Below are 23,483 nucleotides of genomic sequence, written 5' to 3'. Positions count from 1 at the left end.
TAGAGAGAGAGAGAGAGAGAGAGAGAGAGAGAGAGAGAGAGAGAGAGAGAGAGAGAGAGAGAGAGAGAGAGAGAGAGAGAGAGAGAGAGAGAACAAGATATACAAGAGATAGATAACGAACAAAATCTCAGACTAGGCATTGTTAAAAGGTTTAACATGTTAAGTTCTAAAAGAGAAGATTCATCAAAGTAATGCAAAACAATGAATATTGCGGGTGCTGAGAAACGTCTCATGCGGTAAACTGGAAGTTTCTTTGAAATATCTTTCAAAATTCATCTCTTAAATGTAATGTTGATAATGTTAAACCAGTGGTTTAAGAGGCTATTGGTATCTGTAGCACTAAGTGAAGGATGATAGGAAGGTGGTGCAAACAACTCTTGTGCAGTAAAATGTTATATATTGGTGTCCATTGGACACCACAAGCCTATGCCAGTTCTAGAAAACCACGAAATAAATTGTCTTTAACACTACTTGGAATAACATACTCAAGGAAGCCTTTAACTAATGGCATTTTGGAAAACAAAATGTTTATCATGTATACATAGCTAAACATGGAATAAGAACACTAGAACGACCTAGTCCTGTACCAAGTTGCACGTCACGACCTGCACCATTCTGGTAGGCTTTCGGCAGGTGTTAGGATGAAAGGATAGGAAGCGGAAGCTGGGTTCTTAGCGGTTGCGATACAGGAAACAGACACAGGTATATCATCCACGGTAGATAGTTAAGATAGTAAGAGAGTTAAGATAGTAAGATAGTTAAGATAGTAGGATAGAAAACGTTGAGACGAAGCTGGAAGATACTTGCACCTTCCAACCTGCGATGAAAACTTGTCGCCACATTACCCAACAACCGAGCGAACTCTCCACTCACACTAGGTTTAGCGAACTAGATGATGAAGTACAGGATGATCGTAGCATCATCCTGGTCGGGCACTCTATAGTCAGACATCAGAACCAGGAGTTGTGTGCGAAGAACTTGTGTTATGCCGGTGCTAAGATAGAACACCTTCTAGATAAGTTGGACGACATCGTCTAATACAATCCCGAGGAGGTGATTTTTGTCGTTCAGGTGAGGACGAACGTTGTAGTTAATGGGACATCGAAAGAAATAGTAGCAAGGTACAGGAAACTTACTAACAAGTTCAAGGAAAGTCGTAGGAAGCTTATGATATCGGCATTGCTGCCAAGGTATGAAGTCGATTCCTGTACGCCTCAGTAGAATGCTGGGGATAAACAGAAGAATCGAAGCTGTCTGTAGGGAGGAGGATGATGTGTTTAGTGTAGACCTGTGGGACCATTTTAGTCATGATAGATCTCTGTACGCTAGTGACGGTCTTCACTTAAATGGAATAGGGAAAGCCCGCCTTGGCAGCATACTGGACGAGAATATTAGGACTTTCTTTAGATAGAGATAAACTAGTCAGGAGAGCAAATCACGGTCTAGCTAACGACAGAACTAGGAGAGTGGGAGATAGTGAGGAGGTAGTTGTGGGGGTAGGTTGGCGCAGGGGGAATGTGAGTGTGAACGGGATCTGAGGAACAAGGTAGAGGATGGACGGCACATTGGCGGTAGGGATCCTCGGCTAGTAGCGGTCACCTCACAACCAGAGGAATTAGCAAAGAAAGGTCAAGTAGGGTCAGTTGGGGTCAACACTGGCAGTATAAGTAGCGGGTTACCACGAGGACAGGTCAACTCTCTGGTAACTTTTAGGAACGATTCTGGTAGGGTCCTGTGCGAGGAAGGTCAGGGTAAGGCAGCGAACACAAAACAGATGAAGAACCGTCTCTCTCCCGCTTCTGCACACGACGCACACATTAACAATGATGATACAAACACGCACACATACCCACAGTAAGAAAAGGCAAATTCACTCCAGAAATCAACTCAGAAGAAAATAACTTTAATATACACAAATGTCCGGAGCATCATTACGAAACGCGATGAACTTATATCTTATGATGAAATTATATCCTATGATGAACTTATATCCTATGCAGTTACTGAAAAACCGAACATTATTGCAATCTCAAAAACAAGGATAATTTCTGAGAATAAACACTTAATGGCCGAGTTAGCAATACCTGGATACAAACTATTTACGAAAGATGGCTTGTACAGAGTAGGTGGTGGGGTTTTGATCTACGTTGATAACAATCTAAGTGCTATTAAGATAAGCAAAGTAGACACACACACACACTTACCACTCTCTTTATATTGACAATACCGACAAGTTCAAAAGTAAACTACATCTCGGCGTTACTTACAGATCACCTAAGCAAAAAGAAGACTAACGGAACTGATTGAAGACGCTTTTCTAGAACAGTTGATTAAAAAACCAACACGAGGCAAAAACATTCTTGATCTTGTCCTCACCAGTGACAAACTTAATCAACTCTTGCGAAGTATCAGAGAGTTTCTCAAACAGCGATCACACTTTGATTAGATTAGAGATGAATTTAGATTATGAAATAAATGACAACAAACTCTTGATCACAGATTGCAGGTGAGCAAATTTTGAAAACATTAGACAATAAATTCTCAGTACCAATTGGACAAAACTTCTTGACGTTTACACAGTAGAGGAAATGTGGAATAATTCTACAAACACACTACTCAAGATTGAAAATAAACATATTCCATGAATTACGAAGAGAACTTGCAATATTTCAATACCATCATAGATGAATGGGAAAACAGAAGGACTAATTCGCCAAAAGAAAGCATGAGAAATTCAAATCAATGGGAAACGATGAAAATCACCAGGAACTAATCAAAATCCAAAGAGAGTGTAAGAATGTCATAAGACAGAGTAAACTAGAGGAAGAAAGAAGCATGTCCTTCAAAGTTAAAAATAATCCTAAGAAATTCTTCAAATATATAAGACAAAGGAAGACAATAAAAGAAGCAATTGGACCATTACGAAACGAACATGACACACTAACTACTGACGACAAGGAAATGGCTACCATACTAAATTATCATTTTAACTCCGTATTCACAATTGAAGAAACATCTCGAATACCACAACCAATGAAAATGTTTCAAGGATCTGATGAAGAATAGTTGAAGGCTAGAGAAATAAAGAGCTCTGAAGTACTTAAATACCTGGACCAATTAAGTCCTAACAAATCCAACGTCCCAGATAACTTAGTTCCAAGATTTTTAAAGGAGGTCAGGAGACAGCTGATATACCACATAACAAAAATATTCAACAAATCTCTATCGGATGGTCAGGTGCCAACTGACTGGAAACTAGCAAATGTTACTCCTCTATATAAAAAAGGAGATAAAAAGTGTGCCTTGAACTACCGCCCAATTAGCTTTACGTCAGTGTTAGGTAAAAAGGTGGAAAAAATAATACGAGATAAGATTGTCACGTTTCTAGAAGAACACAATGTTATATTGGACAACCAACACTGTCCCCGCTATAGAAGATCCTGCCTCACGAATTTACTGGAATTTTTGACGTTATTTATCAGAATTGGGGCGAAAAAAATTCCTTCTCATGTAGTATATTTAGATTTCCAAAAGACTTTTGATAAAGTACCTCACAAGAGACTTTTACATAAATTCAAAGCACACGGAATCGGTGAAGAACTCTGTACATGAATCAGAGACTGGCTTACCGGAAGATAGCAGCGTGTAGTATTAAACGGCGAAGTCTCAGATTGGCTAGACGTATCGATTGGTGTGCCAAAGGGGTCGGTCCTAGGCCCAGTACTTTTCATAATACATTAATGACCTAGAACTCGGTGTCATATCTAAGATCTCCAAATCTTAATGTATAGTGCCATTCTACAAAGGCAAAGGGGATAAAGGTGAATGTTCAAATTACAAAGGTATAAGTTTGTTGAGTATTCCTGGGAAATTGTACAGGAGTGTATTGATTGAGAGGGTAAAGGCATTTAGGTATCTAGCATTTATGGATCTAGAGAAGGCTTATGATAGTGTTGATAGAGATGCTTTGTGGAAGGTATTGAATATATAGTGCGAGAGGTAAGATGCTAGAAGCAGTGAAAAGTTTTTACCAAGGAAGTAAGGCATGTGTACGAGTAGGAAGAGAGGAAGATGATTGGCTTCCCAGTGAACGTCAGCTTCCGGCAGGGGTGCGTTATGTCTCCATGGTTGTTTAATTTGTTTATGGATGAGGTGGTGAGGGATATGAATGCAAGAGTTTTGGAGAGAGGGGCAAGTATGCAGTCTGTTGTGGATAAGAGGGCTTGAGAAGTGTCATTTGTTATTCGCTGATAATATACCGCTGGTGGCTGATCCAGGTGAGAAACTACAGAAGTTGGTGACTGACTTTGGTAAAGTGTGTGAAAGAAAAAAGCTGACAGTAAATGTGAATAAGAGCAAGGTTATTAGGTACAGTAGGGTTGAGGGGCAAGATAATTGGGAGGTAAGTTTGAATGGAGAAAAACTGGAGGAAGTGAAGTGTTTTAGATATCTGAGAGTGGATTTAGCAGCGGATGGAACCATGGAAGCGGAAGTGAGTCAAAGGGTGGGGGAGGGGGCGAAAGTTCTGGGACCGTTGAATAATGTGTGGAAGGCGAGAAAGTTATCTCGGAAAGCAAAAATGGGTATGTTTGAAGGAATAGTTGTTCCGACAATGTTATATGGTTGCGAGGCGTGGGATATAGATAGAGCTATGCGGAGGAGGGTGGATGTGCTTGAAAGGAGATGTTGGAAGACAATATGTGATGTCAGGTGGTTTGATGAGTAAGTAATGAAAGGGTAAGAGGATGTGTGATAATTAAAAGAGTGTGGTTGATAGAGGAAAAGAGGGTGTTTTGAAATGGTTTGGTCACATGGAGAGAGTGAGTGAGGAAAGATTGACCAAGAGGATATATGTGTCTGAGGAGGAGGGAACGCGGAGAAGTGGAAGACCAAATTGGAGGTGGAAAGATGGAGTGAAAAAGATTTTGAGTGATCGGGCCTGAACATGCAGGAGGGTGAAAGGCGTGCAAGGAATAGAGTCCATTGGAACGATGTGGTATACTGGGGTCAACGTGCTGTCAATGAATCGAGCCAGGGCATGTGAAGCGTCTGGGGTAAACCATGGAAAGTTTTGTGGAGCCTGGATATGAAAAGGGAGCTCTGGTTTCGGTTTATTATACATGACAGCTGGAGACTGAGTGTGAACGAATGTAGCCTTTGTTGTCTTTTCCTAGAACTACGTCGCGCATATGCGGGGGATAGGGTTGTCATTTCATGTGCGCCGGGATGGCGACGGGAATGAATAAGGGCAGACAGTATGAATCATATATATGTGTACATATGTATATGTCTGTGTGTATATATATGTATACGTTAAGATGCATAGGTATGTATATATGCGTGTGTGGACGTGTATGTATATATACATGTGTATGTGGGTGGATTGGGCCATTCTTTCGTTCTTCCGCTAACTCGCTATCCCCAGGGATAATATATATATATATATATATATCTTTTTTTTTTTTTTTTTTTTGCTTTGTCGCTGTCTCCCGCGTTTGCGAGGTAGCGCAAGGAAACAGGCGAAAGAAATGGCCCAACCCACTCCCATACACATGTATATACATACGTCCACACACGCAAATATACATACCTACACAGCTTTCCATGGTTCACCCCAGACGCTTCACATGCCCTGATTCAATCCACTGACAGCACGTCAACCCCGGTATACCACATCTCTCCAATTCACTCTATTCCTTGCCCTCCTTTCACCCTCCTGCATGTTCAGGCCCCGATCACACAAAATCTTTTTCACTCCATCTTTCCACCTCCAATTTGGTCTCCCTCTTCTCCTCGTTCCCTCCACCTCCGACACATATATCCTCTTGGTCAATCTTTCCTCACTCATTCTCTCCATGTGCCCAAACCATTTCAAAACACCCTCTTCTGCTCTCACAACCACGCTCTTTTTATTTCCACACATCTCTCTTACCCTTACGTTACTTACTCGATCAAACCACCTCACACCACACATTGTCCTCAAACATCTCATTTCCAGCACATCCATCCTCCTGCGCACAACTCTATCCATAGTCCACGCCTCGCAACCATACAACATTGTTGGAACCACTATTCCTTCAAACATACCCATTTTTGCTTTACGAGACAATGTTCTCGACTTCCACACATTCTTCAAGGCTCCCAGAATATTCGCCCCCTCCCCCACCCTATGATCCACTTCCGCTTCCATGGTTCCATCCGCTGCCAGATCCACTCCCAGATATCTAAAACACTTCACTTCCTCCAGTTTTTCTCCATTCAAACTCACCTCCCAATTGACTTGACCCTCAACCCTACTGTACCTAATAACCTTGCTCTTATTCACATTTACTCTTAACTTTCTTCTTTCACACACTTTACCAAACTCAGTCACCAGCTTCTGCAGTTTCTCACATGAATCAGCCACCAGCGCTGTATCATCAGCGGACAACAACTGACTCACTTCCCAAGCTCTCTCATCCCCAACAGACTTCATACTTGCCCCTCTTTCCAAAACTCTTGCATTCACCTCCCTAACAACCCCATCCATTAACAAATTAAACAACCATGGAGACATTACACACCCCTGACGCAAACCTACATTCACTGAGAACCAATCACTTTCCTCTCTTCCTACACGTACACATGCTTTACATCCTCGATAAAAACTTTTCACTGCTTCTAACAACTTGCCTCCCAAACCATATATTCTTAATACCTTCCACAGAGCATCTCTATCAACTCTATCATATGCCTTCTCCAGATCCATAAATGTTACATACAAATCCATTTGCTTTTCTAAGTATTTCTCACATACATTCTTCAAAGCAAACACCTGATCCACACATCCTCTACCACTTCTGAAACCACACTGCTCTTCCCCAATCTGATGCTCTGTACATGCCTTCACCCTCTCAATCAATACCCTCCCATATGATTTACCAGGAATACTCAACAAACTTATACCTCTGTAATTTGAGCACTCACTCTCATCCCCTTTGCCTTCGTACAATGGCACTATGCACGCATTCCGCCAATCCTCAGGCACCTCACCGTGAGTCATACATACATTAAATAACCTTACCAACCAGTCAACAATACAGTCACCCCCTTTTTTAATAAATTCCACTGCAATACCATCCAAACCTGCTGCCTTGCCGGCTTTCATCTTTCGCAAAGCTTTTACTACCTCTTCTCTGTTTACCAAATCATTTTCCCTAACCCTCTCACTTTGCACACCACCTCGACCAAAACACCCTATATCAGCCACTCTATCATCAAACACATTCAACAAACCATCAAAATACTCACTCCATCTCCTTCTCACATCACCACTACTTGTTATCACCTCCCCATTTGCGCCCTTCACTAAAGTTCCCATTTGCTCCCTTGTCTTATGCACTTTATTTACCTCCTTCCAGAACATCTTTTTATTCTCCCTAAAATTTAATGATACTCTCTCACCCAAACTCTCATTTGCCCTTTTTTTCACCTCTTGCACCTTTCTCTTGACCTCCTGTCTCTTTCTTTTATACGTCTCCCACTCATTTGCATTTTTTCCCTGCAAAAATCGTCCAAATGCCTCTCTCTTCTCTTTCACTAATAGTCTTACTTCTTCATCCCACCACTCACTACCCTTTCTAATCAACCCACCACCCACTCTTCTCATGCCACAAGCATCTTTTGCGCAATCCATCACTGATTCCCTAAATACATCCCATTCCTCCCCCACTCCCCTTACTTCCATTGTTCTCACCTTTTTCCATTCTGTACTCAGTCTCTCCTGGTACTTCCTCACACAAGTCTCCTTCCCAAGCTCACTTACTCTCACCACCCTCTTCACCCCAACATTCACTCTTTTTTTCTGAAAACCCCTACAAATCTTCACCTTAGCCTCCACAAGATAATGATCAGACATCCCTCCAGTTGCACCTTTCAGCACATTAACATCCAAAAGTCTCTCTTTCGCGCGCCTGCCAATTAACACGTAATCCAATAACTCTCTCTGGGTATCTCTCCTACTTACATAAGTATACTTATGTAAATCTCGCTTTTTAAACCAGGTATTCCCAATCATCAGTCCTTTTTCAGCACATAAATCTACAAGCTCTTCACCATATATATATATATATATATATATATATATATATATATATATATATATATATATATATATATATATATATATATATATATATATATATATATATATATATATCCCTGGGGATAGGGGAGAAAGAATACTTCCCACGCATTCCTCAAGTGTCGTAGAAGGCGACTAAAGGGGACGGGAACGGGGGGCCAGAAACCATCCACTCCTTGTATTTTGACTCTCTAAAAGGTGAAACAGAAGAACGAGTCACGCGGTGAGTGCTCAGCCTCTTCGAAGGCTCAGATTGGGGTGTCTAAATGTGTGTGGATGTAACCAAGATGAGAAAAAAGGAGAGATAGGTAGTATGTTTGAGGAAAGGAACCTGAATGTTTTGGCTCTGAGTGAAATGAAGCTCAAGGGTAAAGGGGAAGAGTGGTTTGGGAATGTCTTGGGAGTAAAGTCAGGGGTTAGTGAGAGGACAAGAGCAAGGGAAGGAGTAGCACTACTCCTGAAACATGAGTGGTGGGAGTTTGTGATAAAGTGTAAGAAAGTAAACTCTAGATTGATATGGGTAAAACTGAAAGTTGACGGAGAGAGATGGGTGATTATTGGTGCATATGCACCTGGGCATGAGAAGAAAGATCATGAGAGGCAAGTGTTTTGGGAGCAGCTGAATGAGTGTGTTAGTAGTTTTGATGCACAAGACCGGGTTATAGTGATGTGTGATTTGAATGCAAAGGTGAGTAATGTGGCAGCTGAGAGAATAATTGGTATATATGGTGTGTTCAGTAATGTAAATGGAAATGGTGAAGAGCTTGTAGATTTATGTGCTGAAAAAGGACTGGTGATTGGGAATACCTGGTTTAAAAAGCGAGATATACATAAGTATACGTATGTAAGTAGGATAGATACCCAGAGAGCGTTATTGGATTACGTGTTAATTGATAGGCGCACGAAAGAGAGACTTTTGGATGTAAATGTGCTAAGAGGTGCAACTGGAGGGATGTCTGATCATTATCTTGTGGAGGCGAAGGTGAAGATTTGTAGAGGTTTTCAGAAAAGAGGAGAGAATGTTGGGGTGAAGAGAGTGGTGAGAGTAAGTGAGCTTGAGAAGGAGACTTGTGTGAGGAAGTACCAGGACAGAATGGGTACAGAATGGAAAAAGGAAAGAACAAAGGAGGAAAGGGGAGTGGGGGAAGAATGCGATGTATTTAGGGAAGCAGTGATGGCTTGCGCAAAAGATGCTTCTAGCATGAGAAGCGTGGGAGGTGGACAGATTAGAAAGGGTAGTGAGTGGTGGGATGAAGAAGTAAGATTATTAGTGAAAGAGAAGAGAGAGGCATTTGGACGATTTTTGCAGGGAAATAATGCAAATGAGTGGGAGATGTATAAAAGAAAGAGGCAGGAGGTCAAGAGGAAGGTGCAACAGGTGAAGACGAGGGCAAATGAGAGTTGGGGTGAGAGAGTATCATTAAAGTTTAGGGAGATAAAAAGATGTTCTGGAAGGAGGTAAATAATGTGCGTAAGACAAGGGAACAAATGGGAACTTCAGTGAAGGGGGCTAATGGAGAGGTGATAACAAGTAATGGTGATGTGAAAAGGAAATAGAGTGAGTATTTTGAAGGTTTGTTGAATGTGTTTGATGATAGAGTGGCAGATATAGGGTGTCTTGGTCGAGGTGGTGTGCAAAGTGAGTGGGTTAGGGAAAATGATTTGGAAAACAGAGAAGAGGTAGTAAAAGCTTTGCGGAAGATGAAAGCTTGCAAGGCAGCGGGTTTGGATGGTATTGCAGTGGAATTTATTAAAAAAGGGGGTGACTCTATTGTTGACTGGTTGGTAAGGTTATTTAATGTATGTATGACTCATGGTGAGGTGCCGGATGATTGGCGGAATGCTTGCATAGTGCCATTGTACAAAGGTAAAGGGGATAAGAGCGAGTGCTCAAATTACAGAGGTAAAAGTTTGTTGAGTATTCCTGGTAAATTATATGGGAGGGTATTGTTTGAGAGGGTGAAGGCATGTACAGAGCATCAGATTGGGGAAGAGCAGTGTGGTTTCAGAAGTGGTTGAGGATGTGTGGATCAGGTGTTTGCTTTGAAGAATGTATGTGAGAAATACTTAGAAAAGCAAATGGATTTGTATGTAGCATTTATGGATCTGGAGAAGGCATATGATAGAGTTGATAGAGATGCTCTGTGGAAGGTATTAAGAATATATGGTTTGGGAGGCAAGTTGTTAGAAGCAATGAAAAGTTTTTATCGAGGATGTAAGGCATGTGTACGTGTAGGAAGAGAGGAAAGTGATTGGTTCTCAGTGAATGTAGGTTTGCGGCAGGGGTGTGTGATTTCTCCATGGTTGTTTAATTTGTTTATGGATGGGTTGTTAGGGAGGTGAATGCAAGAGTTTTGGAAAGAGGGGCAAGTATGCACTCTGTTGGGGATGAGAAAGCTTGGGAAATGAGTCAGTTGTTGTTCGCTGATGATACAGCGCTTCTGGCTGATTCATGTGAGAAACTGCAGAAGCTGGTGACTGAGTTTGGTAAAGTGTGTAAAAGAAGAAAGCTGAGAGTAAATGTGAATAAGAGCAAGGTTAATAGGTACAGTAGGGTTGAGGGTCAAGTCAATTGGGAGGTAAGTTTGAATGGAGAAAAACTGGTGGAAGTAAAGTGTTTTAGATATCTGGGAGTGCATTTGGCAGCGGATGGAACTATGGAAGCGGAAGTGAATCATAGGTGGGGGAGGGGGCGAAAATTCTGGGAGCCTTGAAGAATGTGTGGAAGTCGAAAACATTATCTCGGAAAGCAAAAATGGGTATGTTTGAAGGAATAGTGATTCCAACAATGTTGTATGGTTGCGAAGCGTGGGCTATGGATAGAGTTGTGCGCAAGGAGGGTGGATGTGCTGGAAATGACATGTTTGAGGACAATATTTGGTGTGAGGTGGTTTGATCGAGTAAGCAATAATCGAGTAAGAGAGATGTGTGGAAATAAAAAGAGTATGGTTGAGAGAACAGAGGAGGGTGTTTTGAAATGGTTTGGTCACATGGAGAAAATGAGTGAGGAAAGATTGACCAAGAGGATATATGTGTCAGATGTGGAGGGAACGAGGAGAAGTGGGAGACCAAATTGGAGGTGGAAAGATGGAAGTGAAAAGATTTTGAGTGATCGAGGCCTGAACATGCAGGAGGGTGAAAGGCGTGCAAGGAATAGAGTGAATTGGATCGATGTGGTATACCGGGGTCGACATGCTGTCGATGGATTGAACCAGGGCATGTGAAGCGTCTGGGGTAAACCATGGAAAGTTCTGTGGGGCCTGGATGTGGAAAGGGAGCAATGTTTTAGGGCATTATTACATGACAGCTAGAGACTGAGTGTGAACAAATGTGGCCTTTGTTGTCTTTTCCTACCGCTACCTCGCACACGTGAGGGGGGGAGTGGGATGCTATTCCATGTGTGGCGAGGTGGCGATGGGAATAGATAAAGGCAGACAGCATGAATTATGTACATGTGTATATATGTATATGTCTGTGTATATATATATATATATATATATATATATATATATATATATATATATATATATATATATATATATATATATATATATATATATATATATATATACATTGAGATGTATAGATATATATATTTGCGTGTGTGGATGTTTATGTCTATACATGTGTATGTGGGTGGGTTTGGCCATTTCTTTCGTCTGTTTCCTTGCGCTACCTCGCAAACGCGGGAGACAGCGACAAAGCAAAATAACACACATAATATATATATATATATATATATATATATATATATATATATATATATATATATATATATATATATATATATATATATATATATTCCCAATCACCAGTTCTTTTTCAGCACATAAATCTACAAGCTCTTCACCATTTCCATTTACAACACTGAACACCCCATGTATACCAATTATTCCCTCAACTGCCACATTACTCACCTTTGCATTCAAATCACCCATCACTATAACCCGGTCTCGTGCATCAAAACCACTAACACACTCATTCAGCTGCTCCCTAAACACTTGCCTCTCATGATCTTTCTTCTCATGCCCAGGTGCATATGCACCAATAATCATCCATCTCTCTCCATCAACTTTCAGTTTTACCCATATTAATCGAGAATTTACTTTCTTATATTCTATCACATACTCCCACAACTCCTGTTTCAGAAGTGGTAGAGGATGTGTGGATCAGGTGTTTGCTTTGAAGAATGTATGTGAGAAATACTTAGAAAAGCAAATGGATTTGTATGTAGCATTTATGGATCTGAAGAAGGCATATGATAGAGTTGATAGAGATGCTCTGTGGAAGGTATTAAGAATATATGGTGTGGGAGGCAAGTTGTTAGAAGCAGTGAAAAGTTTTTATCGAGGATGTAAGGCATGTGTACGTGTAGGAAGAGAGGAAAGTGATTGGTTCTCAGTGAATGTAGGTTTGCGGCAGGGGTGTGTGATGTCACCATGGTTGTTTAATTTGTTTATGGATGGGGTTGTTAGGGAGGTGAATGCAAGAGTTTTGGAAAGAGGGGCAAGTATGAAGTCTGTTGGGGATGAGAGAGCTTGGGAAGTGAGTCAGTTGTTGTTCGCTGATGATACAGCGCTGGTGGCTGATTCATGTGAGAAACTGCAGAAGCTGGTGACTGAGTTTGGTAAAGTGTGTGAAAGAAGAAAGTTAAGAGTAAATGTGAATAAGAGCAAGGTTATTAGGTACAGTAGGGTTGAGGGTCAAGTCAATTGGGAGGTTTTTGAATGGAGAAAAACTGGAGGAAGTAAAGTGTTTTAGATATCTGGGAGTGGATCTGGCAGCGGATGGAACCATGGAAGCGGAAGTGGATCATAGTGTGGGGGAGGGGGCGAAAATTCTGGGAGCCTTGAAGAATGAGTGGAAGTCGAGAACATTATCTCGGAAAGCAAAAATGGGTATGTTTGAAGGAATAGTGGTTCCAACAATGTTGTATGGTTGCGAGGCGTGGGCTATGGATAGAGTTGTGCGCAGGAGGATGGATGTGCTGGAAATGAGATGTTTGAGGACAATGTGTGGTGTGAGGTGGTTTGATCGAGTAAGTAACGTAAGGGTAAGAGAGATCTGTGGAAATAAAAAGAGCGTGGTTGAGAGAGCAGAAGAGGGTGTTTTGAAATGGCTTGGGCACATGGAGAGAATGAGTGAGGAAAGATTGACCAAGAGGATATATGTGTCGGAGGTGGAGGGAACGAGGAGAAGAGGGAGACCAAATTGGAGTTGGAAAGATGTAGTGAAAAAGATTTTGTGTGATCGGGGCCTGAACATGCAGGAGGGTGAAAGGAGGGCAAGGAATAGAGTGAATTGGAGCGATGTGGTGTACCGGGGTTGACGTGCTGTCAGTGGATTGAATCAAGGCATGTGAAGCGTCTGGGGTAAACCATGGAAAGCTGTGTAGGTATGTATATTTGCGTGTATGGACGTATGTATATACATGTGTATGGGGGTGGGTTGGGCCATTTCTTTCGTCTGTTTCCTTGCGCTACCTCGCAAACGAGGGAGACAGCGACAAAGCAAAAAAAAAAAAAAAAAAATATGTAGTGGATTAAGAATACTTCCCACGTATTCCCTGCGTGTCGTAGAAGGCGACTAAAAGGGGAGGGAGCGGGGGGCTGGAAATCCTCCCCTCTCGTTTTTTTTTTTTTCAATTTTCCAAAAGAAGGAACAGAGAATTGGGCCAGGTGAGGGTATTCCCTCAAAGGCCCAGTCCTCTGTTCTTAACGCGACCTCGCTAATGCGGGAAATGGCGAATAGTTTGAAAGAAAGAATATATATATATATATATATATATATATATATATATATATATATATATATATATATATATATATATATATATATATATATTCCTATGAGTCCACGGGGAAAATGAAACACAAAAAATTCCCGTGGACTCATAGGAATATCTTGATCACGCGCAAAATTGTGATCCTTTCCAAAATATATATATATATATATATATATATATATATATATATATATATATATATATATATATATATATATATATATATATATATATATTTCTTTTCTTTTTTCAAACTATTCGCCATTTCCCGCATTAGCGAGGTAGCGTTAAGAACAGAGGAATGGGCCTTGAGGGAATACCCTCACCTGGCCCAATTCTCTGTTCCTTCTTTTGGAAAATTAAAAAAAAAACGAGAGGGGAGGATTTCTAGCCCCCCGCTCCCTCCCCTTTTAGTCGCCTTCTACGACACGCAGGGAATACGTGGGAAGTATTCTTTCTCCCCTATCCCCAGGGATATATATATATATATATATATTATGTTAGCCTAGATGGCATGGGCAACTGAGGCCCTAATCAAGGCCATTTCATTAATGTTATACACATTTATATGCACCCTAGCCTGAACCAGGTACCCATTTTATCTCCAAACCATTAGGGGTAGATGAACAGCTGGGTTGACTGCTGACCAACTGCTGCAACCAGGATTCAAACCCATGCATTGGATCCTAGGCAGCCTATGAATACGTCTTAGTCAGGAATGCTAACTGCTACTCCATATATGGGTTATCTAAGCAAAGTAAGGTAAAGGTGTATAGGAACTGTGGGTTATTTTCATATTAATAAATAGTAACATAAAGATTGCCATATAAGCAAGACTCTAGTTTTCTAGAAGGATAGCAACGGAGTAGTGGCAATACTTATTCTTTGGTATGTACGAAAGTGGTACCATTCCACATTCCAGCATCTGGGGTTGCCCAGCTTGGCAAAGGAATCCCGAATACTCGACTTCAATGACTTTTACAAATGTAACTCCCAAAAACCCAAACTCAGAATTTGAATTTTCCCTCAGGAAGAAATCTAGCAGGGTTGTTTAGGGAATGGTTCCGATGGTAGTTGACAATCATGTCCCACCAGACAGGTCGTGGGGCAAACTTCACAAACCAGGCCACCTGGTGCCCAAGCTTTTCAGGCTGCGAGTGTGGGCCTCCATAATATTTATGGAATGGTAATTTCTTAATACCAGCCTTGTTGGCTAGGAGGCCAGTGAGGTAAGCATCGTCCACCCACAGGAAAGGAACAGATCTGGAAGCTTTGAGAAGCTGTGGAACAAACTTCGTTTGTATATATATGTATATATATATATATATATATATATATATATATATATATATATATATATATATATATATATATATATATATATATATATTTTTTTTTTTTTTTTTTCATACTATTCGCCATTTCCCGCGATAGCGAGGTAGCGTTAAGAACAGAGGACTGGGCCTTTGAGGGAATACCCTCACCTGGCCCCCTTCTCTGTTCCTTCTTTTGGAAAATTAAAATAAAAAAATGAGAGGGGAGGATTTCCAGCCCCCCGCTCCCTTCCCTTTTAGTCGCCTTCTACGACACGCAGGGAATACGTGGGAAGTATTCTTTCTCCCCTATCCCCAGGGATAAATATATATATATATATATATATATATATATATATATGTATATATATATATATATATATATATATATATATAGATATATATATAAATACGTATATATATATCATTTTCATATACTTTTTTATTATACTTTGTCACTGTTTCCCGCGTTAGCGAGATTGCGTAAGGAAGCAGACGTATACATATATATATACATACACAGACATATACACATATACACATGTACATAATTCATAATTGCTGCCTTTAATCATTCCCATCGCCACCCTGCCACACATGAAATGACACCCCCCCCCTATCCCCGCACTCGTGTCAGGTTGAGCTAGGAAAAGACAACAAAGGCCACATTTGTTCACACAGTCTCTGGCTGTCATGTATAGTGCATCGAAACCACAGCTCCTTTCCACATCCAGACCCCACAAAACTTTCCATGGTTTACCACAAGACGGTTCACATTCCCTGGCTTAATTCATTTACAGCACGTCAACCCCGGTATACCACATCGTTCCAATTTACTCTATTCCTTACACGCCTTTCACCCTCCTGCATGTTGAGGCCCCGATTGCTCAAAATCTGTTTCACTCCATCCTTCCACCTCCAGTTTGGTCTCCCACTTCTTGTTCCCTCCACCTCTGAGACATATATCCTCTTTGTCAATCTTTCCTTACTCATTCTCTCCATGTGGCAAAACCATTTCAATACACCCTCTTCTGCTCTCTCAACCACACTTCTTTTGTTACCACACATCTCTCTCACCCTTTCATTACTTACTCGATGAAACCACCTCACACCAAATATATTCCTCAAACATCTCATTTCCAACACATCCACCCTCCTCCGCACAACCATATCTATAGTCCACCCCTCGCAACCATTGCTGGAACCAGTATTCTTTTAAAAACATACCCATTTTTGTTTTCCGAGATCATGTTCTCGCGTTCCACACTTTTTTCAACGCTTCCAGAACCTTTCCCCCCTCCCCCACCCTGTGACTCACTTCCGCTTCCATGGTTTCATCCGATGCCAAATCCACTCACAGTTATCTAAAACACTTCCCTTTCTCCAGTTTTTCTTCATTCAAACTTACCTCCCAGTTGAGTCGTCCCTCAACCCAACTGTACCTAATAACATTGCTCTTATTCACACTTACTCTCAGCTTTCTTCTTTCACACACTTTGCCAAACTTAGTCACCAGTTTCTGCAGTTTCTCACTCGAATCAGCTACCAGCGCTGTATCATCGGCGAACAACAGCTGACTCACTTCCCTAGGCAAGGTGAGTCTCCTACTACATAATGTGGGAAAGTGAACTTACGGTGTTCAGACGAGAAAAAGTTCACTTGGGAGAATCTTCCGTGGTCTAGGTATTGGACGACTTCCTTGTTGCATATCTAAGTAGAAAAAGCTCTTGATATCTCCTAGACTTTTGAAAATAAGGTTTACTGTGGTGAGGGATCTCTATCATCTTATGTGGCCTCAACTCAGGCTAAAGAATCGAGGCAATGTTTGACACTTCTGTCCTTTTCAACTACAGGATGAGAATTTTTCATTATTCTGTAACTCTGCACATGTCTGGGTAATTGGTCAATGGGCGTTCAAAATCTCTTGGTCCAGCAGTATGAATATCATAAGGAAAATGAGTTACCTTCAATGGTTCATTAGGTAAAGAAAGAACCTAAGCAAGCTTCTTTAATAATCATTTCAGCATTAAGTGCTCTCTGCTGCATTGGACTATGGCAACCTTACACTCCCCGAACATTAACTTTGTGTATTGTCCAGGTAACTGTAGTACCTGCATGTAAACTTTGCCTTCTTGATCAACTACAGTAGTGCTCAGTGATACACCGAGAACCTGACTAACCTTTGCCCTCTTGATCAACTACAGTAATGCCTTATATGATCTGCAACATGCCGGATATTTTTCTCACGTGGAGAAAAATCATTATGAAGCTGTGAGATCTAGAACCAAAACTTTCATGTTTCATCGTTAATGGGTTTTTTGACAACAGAATATGAAATATCTTTTGAGATAGATAATGAAATAAACGATATGAAACCAAAGGAGGGAATCACCTTGTGAGGACATTCTTTTAACATTACCTTTCAAGGAACCAGTAGACAATGTGGGAAACATCTAAGACTATAGTATATGTGATTAAGGAGTTCGTACGTTAGATTTTTTTCCTTCCACAGCTGACTGCCATAAGTCAAATTCTGGGTCACTTTGAGGGACCCCCATCTTAACGGGTGTGATCTTTAATTCATAGCGTTTTTCAGACGATGTGTAGATCAGGTATTCGCGTTGAAGAATGTGTGAGAAATACATGGAGAATGAGAGGGATTTGTATGTAGCATCTATGGATCTGGAAAAAATATGTGATAAGCCTGATAGAGATGGTTTTAGCAAGATGTTAAGAATGTGCTGAGAGGGACAGCTGTGGGATATCTGTTGGAGACGAGGGTCAAGATTTGTACAGGTTTTCGGAAAAGAGAAAATGTGGTTGACAAGAGAGTGGCGAAGGTAAGTAAGCTAAGATGAGATGCATGAGTGAAGAAATACCAGTGACGTTACGGAATGGGAAAGAAATGAAAAGTATGTAGGGAAGCAGTGCTGACGTGTGAGAGAAGTATGTGACATGTAGAAGATGGGATGTAGGCAAGTGAGAAACGGTAGTGAATGGCAGGGCGACGAAAATAAGTTGCTAATCATAGATAATAGACAGGTGTATGGGTGATACTTACATTTAAGGAGTGCGTATGATTATGAGATGTACGAGAAAAAACGTCAAGAAGTCAAGAGGAAGGTGCAGGGGCCGAAAAAGAGGGCAAGTGAGAGTTGGGATAACCAGGTATCAGAAAACTTCAGGAAGAATAAGAAAATGATTTGGACGTTGGTATATATTTAGAAAAAAGAGTACAAATGGGATCATTAGGAAAGGGGTCTAATGGTGAAGTTGTAACAAGCAAAGATAAGGTACAGATGAGATGAAGCGAATGCTTTGAAGGACAGTTAAATGTGTTGATGATAGGGTAGCAGATGTGGGGAGTTATGGTTAGGGAGATTTGCAAAGGGAAAATGTCATGACAAGTGATTTAATAAAGTGTGAAAAGGTGATGAAAACCTTTCATACCATGAAATGCGGCAAGGCGGCTGAAGTGTATGGTATAGCAGTTGAAATTCTTAAGAAAGAGGATGTGAATGTTGTTAAGTGATTGATCAGGATTTTCTTTGTATGTATGGATCTTGGTGAAGTGCCTAAGGATTGACGGAATAACTATATAGTACCATTATATAAAGGGAAGATAGTTGAGCGTTCTTAACACGAAGGGATACTTTATGTTGAATAGACCTGGTAAGTTGTATTGGAGAATAGTGGTTGAAAGGATATTGGCATACATAGAGCACTAGACTGAGGAGAACATTGTAAGTTCAGGAGTGGTAGAGGATGTGTGGCTCAGGTGTTTGTTTTTTATTATGCCTGTGAGAAATACTTAAAGAAACACAAGGGTTTGTATGCAGTATCAATTGAACTGTAGAAAGCATATGAGAAGGTTGATTGAGATGCCTTGTGGCAGGTCTTACGAGTATACTGTAAGGGAGGAAAAATGCTAGAGGCAGTTAGAAGGTTTTATTAAGAGAGCAATGCATGCATGCGAGTAGTTATGAAAACTGCGAGTAAATGTTCTGATTCTAAATCTTAAACATCATATTCGATATTTGCACAGGATTGTTTTCCTTGAAATGCTCTGTAGTATGTACGTGCAGACGGAAATCATTTAGAATGGAAAAATAAATATATGTTGTTTATCGCATCTCAGGTGGAAACACTGCAGGCAGGGCAGAAATACGACCTAGTCATCACCGCCTTTAACGAGAAGGGTTCCAGCAACTCGATCCATACGACCATATCCAGCATGGGGTCCAATGGTTCTGTCTACCAGCCCCACGGTGAGTCTAACATCGTCATGGTCAGCCCCACAGGAAGTCCATAAGTACCATGTTAATGTACAATGTTAATATGTCTACCAGTCCCATGGTGACTCCATCAGCCCCATATTGAGTCTCCCAGTCCATAGTATGTCTACCAGTACCATCGTGACTCCACCAGCACCATGTTGGGTCTCCAAGCCCAAAGTGAATCTACCGGCCTTAAGATGAGTCTCTGAGTGCAACATCCAGTTTCTGTGTGAGTCTAATGATAACATAGTTTGCACTTTGTCCCCAGGGCGAGTCTAACAGCTGTACAACAAAGTTACAAGACATATTGAATGTGTTTGTGCTGTAGTAAATCTAATGTTTGGTCTACTAGTCTCGAGGTAAGTCTTCAGTCTTCTCTCTGAGTCTACAAACCTAATAAAGAGACTATTAGCTCAGACATTTTTCTAGTCTCATTGAACGGTTATAAGCTTTAAATTGAGTTTACCTTGCAGAAGTTATCCCAATCATCAAAAATGAAATAAAAAGCTTTTTGTTCATCAAGTTAGCCTAATGGTGTTACCTTATTGATTATATTGGTCCTTCATCTAACTCCAAGATAAGTTTGTCATATCCAGAATGAGTCTACATTCACCTTACGGTATGTCTGGTTTACATTATGATGCAGTTCTGAGACGATTTATGCCTCGGAGTTCCCAGCTTATTCAACAATCATGGATAGGAAAAAAATTGTAGCATAATGACTCCACATGCAGCAGTTTATAATGACCCCACATGCAGCAGTTTATAATGACCCCACATGCAGCAGTTTATAATGACCCCACATGCAGCAGTTTATAATGACTCCACATACAGAGAGTTATAATGACCCCACGTGCAGCAGTTTATAATGACTCCACATGCAGCGAGTCATAATGACTCCACAGCCAGCAGTTTATAATGACCCTACATGCAGCGAATGATAATGACTCCACAGCCAGTAGTCTGTAATGACTCCACAGCCAGCAGTTTATAATGACTTCACATGCAGCGAGTTATAATGACCCCACATGCAGTGAGTTATAATGACCCCACATGCAGCGAATAATAATGATTCCACAGCCAGTGGTCTGTAATGACTCCACAGCCAGCAGTTTATAATGACTCCACAGCCAGCAGTTTATAAGATCACTTTTCATCCTTGATATAAAAGATATAATATTTTTAGATCAGGTTAGCTAACGTGTCCCAGAATAGCCTTCTTCCTCCACCACTATAGGCGCACTAACTAGGGACGCTCACATTAGGCTTTCAACTTATGTTTCTGGGTTAGAATGCATACTGAGGCTCTACTTTTTCTTCTTTTTTCACCTGATGAAGGGAATGTATCCAGATGAGGTCATGTTGTGTCACCAATTGAAAAGGTATGTCCAGCATGACAGGTGACGTAACGTGGGTGACCGAACTAATGACGTCATCTGTTTACTGTCAGTAAAAGCCAGATATAAACAAGAGCGAGGCAAGCATCACCCCTCTGGTGACCAACCACACTAGTACATATGTGAACATCACCCTGCTGGTGACCAACCACACTAGTACATATGTATACATCACCTTGCTGGTGACCAACCACACTAGTACATATGTATACATCACCCTCATCCTCCCCAGTCTGATGCTCTGTATATGCCTTTACCCTCTCAGTTAATACCCTCCCATATAATTTCCCAGGAATACTCAACAGACTTATACCTCAGTAATTTGAACACTCACCTTTATTCCCTTTGCCTTTGTACAATGGCACTATACATGCATTCCACCAATCCTCAGGCACTTCACCATGACTGCTTCCCTAAATACATCCCATTTTACCCCACTCCCCTTACGTCATTTGCTCTCTCCTTCTTCCATTCTGCACTCAATATCTCGTGGCACTTCCTCACACAAGTCTCCTTTCCAAGCTCACACACTCTCACCACTCTCTTCACCCCAACGTTCTCTCTTCTTTTCTGAAAACCTCTATATATCTTCACCTTTGCCTTCACAAGATAATGATCAGACATCCCTCTAGTTGCACCTCTCAGCACATTAACACACAAAAGTCTCTCTCTCTCTCTCTCTCTCTCTCTCTCTCTCTCTCTCTCTCTCTCTCTCTCTCTCTCTCTCTCTCTCTCTCTCTCTCTCTCTCTCTCTCTCTCTCTCTCTCTCTCTCTCTCTCTCTCTCTCTCTCTCTCTCTCTCTCTCTGTATACATAAATGTGGAATCAGAAGGAACAACGTGAGGATATTTCTTCATGATGCTATACCTGACTATCGTTATGGCGAGAAAGGCAGGCACGTATAGATAATGTTTTCAAAAATTGTTAATCAAGGTAGGTATTCAGACTGTGTTCCCTGTCTCTCCTGCAGACGGCCCCTCCGAAGCAGAAGTTCGTGATGGCAGCAAAAATGTTGGTGGGCCTGGCAATACATTCACTGGTGTTGGTGGTAGTGATGGTAAAAACAAATACCTGACCATGTTGGACATGCCCTCACTCATGCCAGCCGCCTTAGGGATAGGTGCAGGGCTGGTCCTGATCATCATTGTTCTCATCCTGCTCATCACTTTCCGAACTCGGCTCCCTCATCATGTGGAGACCCAGCAGGACATCCCAAGCCAAGATACAGAGGCTGACGGCACTCCAGACCACCACCACCTGTCTCCCGTCACCACCCACCACACCAGCTGCCTCGAGAGGGACACTCAGGTTGGTAATGTGATAGTAGCAAGATGTGGTGCATGACTGTACGTAGGCAAACAGGAATTAGGTCACCCATACAAGATTAGTACATGGGGAGATAAGATAATAGAAGACCTAGTTGCATCATGAGTTATATGCTAGATTGCAATAATGGAATTCCTTATCCTGAATTTACATTGACTGAGACAAGATAGCAAGACAGCAGATGCTGTTCCCTCCTGCATATAAACCATGTAGTATGGAGTGAGTATACTGAATTAGAAATATAGAAATGTTTGAATCGAAAGTACATTCGAATGTTGTACTGGACGATAAGTTCTCTAAGAGACGGCAAAATTGATAAGTAAGTCACAATACATGTAAATCGTACTTTTCGAACAGACACCGTCACTGATCTACTGGTCAGCAATGATCTTGTTTCCTGGGCGCTGTTATCTTATCTTAGTCAGTTTGAAGACTTTGTTTATGGTGTATTAATTGGAATCTGTCTATCACATCTAGAGTTGAAATATTCGCTAAGAAATGTCCGGATATATGGCACGCGAGAAATACACGTTAACATATATTAAAAAACAAGTTATTACACCACTATATAATAAAAGTTCCTTACTTCCCAAAGAAGAAACATATTTCCCCTTGTAAAAACTTGGTACTGTTATAATGTTGGATGCAAAGGTTATAACTACGCTACTGTTATAACTCTAGCAATCTCTACAGGACATTTTGCCAAGCGAGTGATCCTTCAAAGTGACATCTGTTTATATACTTAACAAATGAGCAGTTTAAACGGGGGTAGTTCTCCACAACTGATGTGAATCTCCCAGTGTACCTCTGGAACACTGTACATAAGCAGGAATCTTACCAAGACATTAGTGTTCTTCTGAAAGCAATGAAATAGGATCACTGTAAACGGAATATCTACGGTGACCTGAAAATGACTGGATTACTTCTCGGAGAGTGCAGAGTGGTGTCATAAAACATCGGTTCTTTCTCTGTTTGTAGAACGATCGTCTCACAGAAGAGCTCTACATAAAGAATGTGAACCTCATGAATCAATCCTCTCAGTCCAGATAGTCATTGCTTATGACTCTTTATGGATTCCTGATAAATGTCACTTGCCACTAATCTACATCGTTCACACTCAGTCTCTAGTTGTCACGTATAATGCACCGAAACCACAGCTCCCTATCTACATCCAGGCCCCAACGACCTTTCCATGTTTTACCCCAGACGCTTCACATGCCCTGGTTCAGTCCATTGACAGCACGTCTACCCCGGTATACCATAT

General features: G+C 41.2%; 1 protein-coding gene across 1 annotated transcript in view; it reads left to right on the top strand.

The window, feature by feature from the left end:
- The window catches only part of LOC139756525 (protein turtle homolog B-like), a 207,413-nt gene that overhangs the window by 176,866 nt on the left and 7,064 nt on the right, over window positions 1–23,483 (top strand). The window contains exons 11-12 of the mRNA XM_071676009.1: window positions 19,359–19,488; window positions 21,864–22,201. Of these exons, the coding sequence (XP_071532110.1) occupies window positions 19,359–19,488; window positions 21,864–22,201 (468 nt within the window). The remainder of the gene's footprint in view (window positions 1–19,358; window positions 19,489–21,863; window positions 22,202–23,483) is intronic.

This window comes from Panulirus ornatus, chromosome 22 (genome assembly GCF_036320965.1).
Source record: "Panulirus ornatus isolate Po-2019 chromosome 22, ASM3632096v1, whole genome shotgun sequence".
Lineage (NCBI taxonomy): Eukaryota > Metazoa > Arthropoda > Malacostraca > Decapoda > Palinuridae > Panulirus > Panulirus ornatus.
Note: the sequence above shows the minus strand (reverse complement) of the source record. Positions and strands in the feature narration are given on the sequence as shown.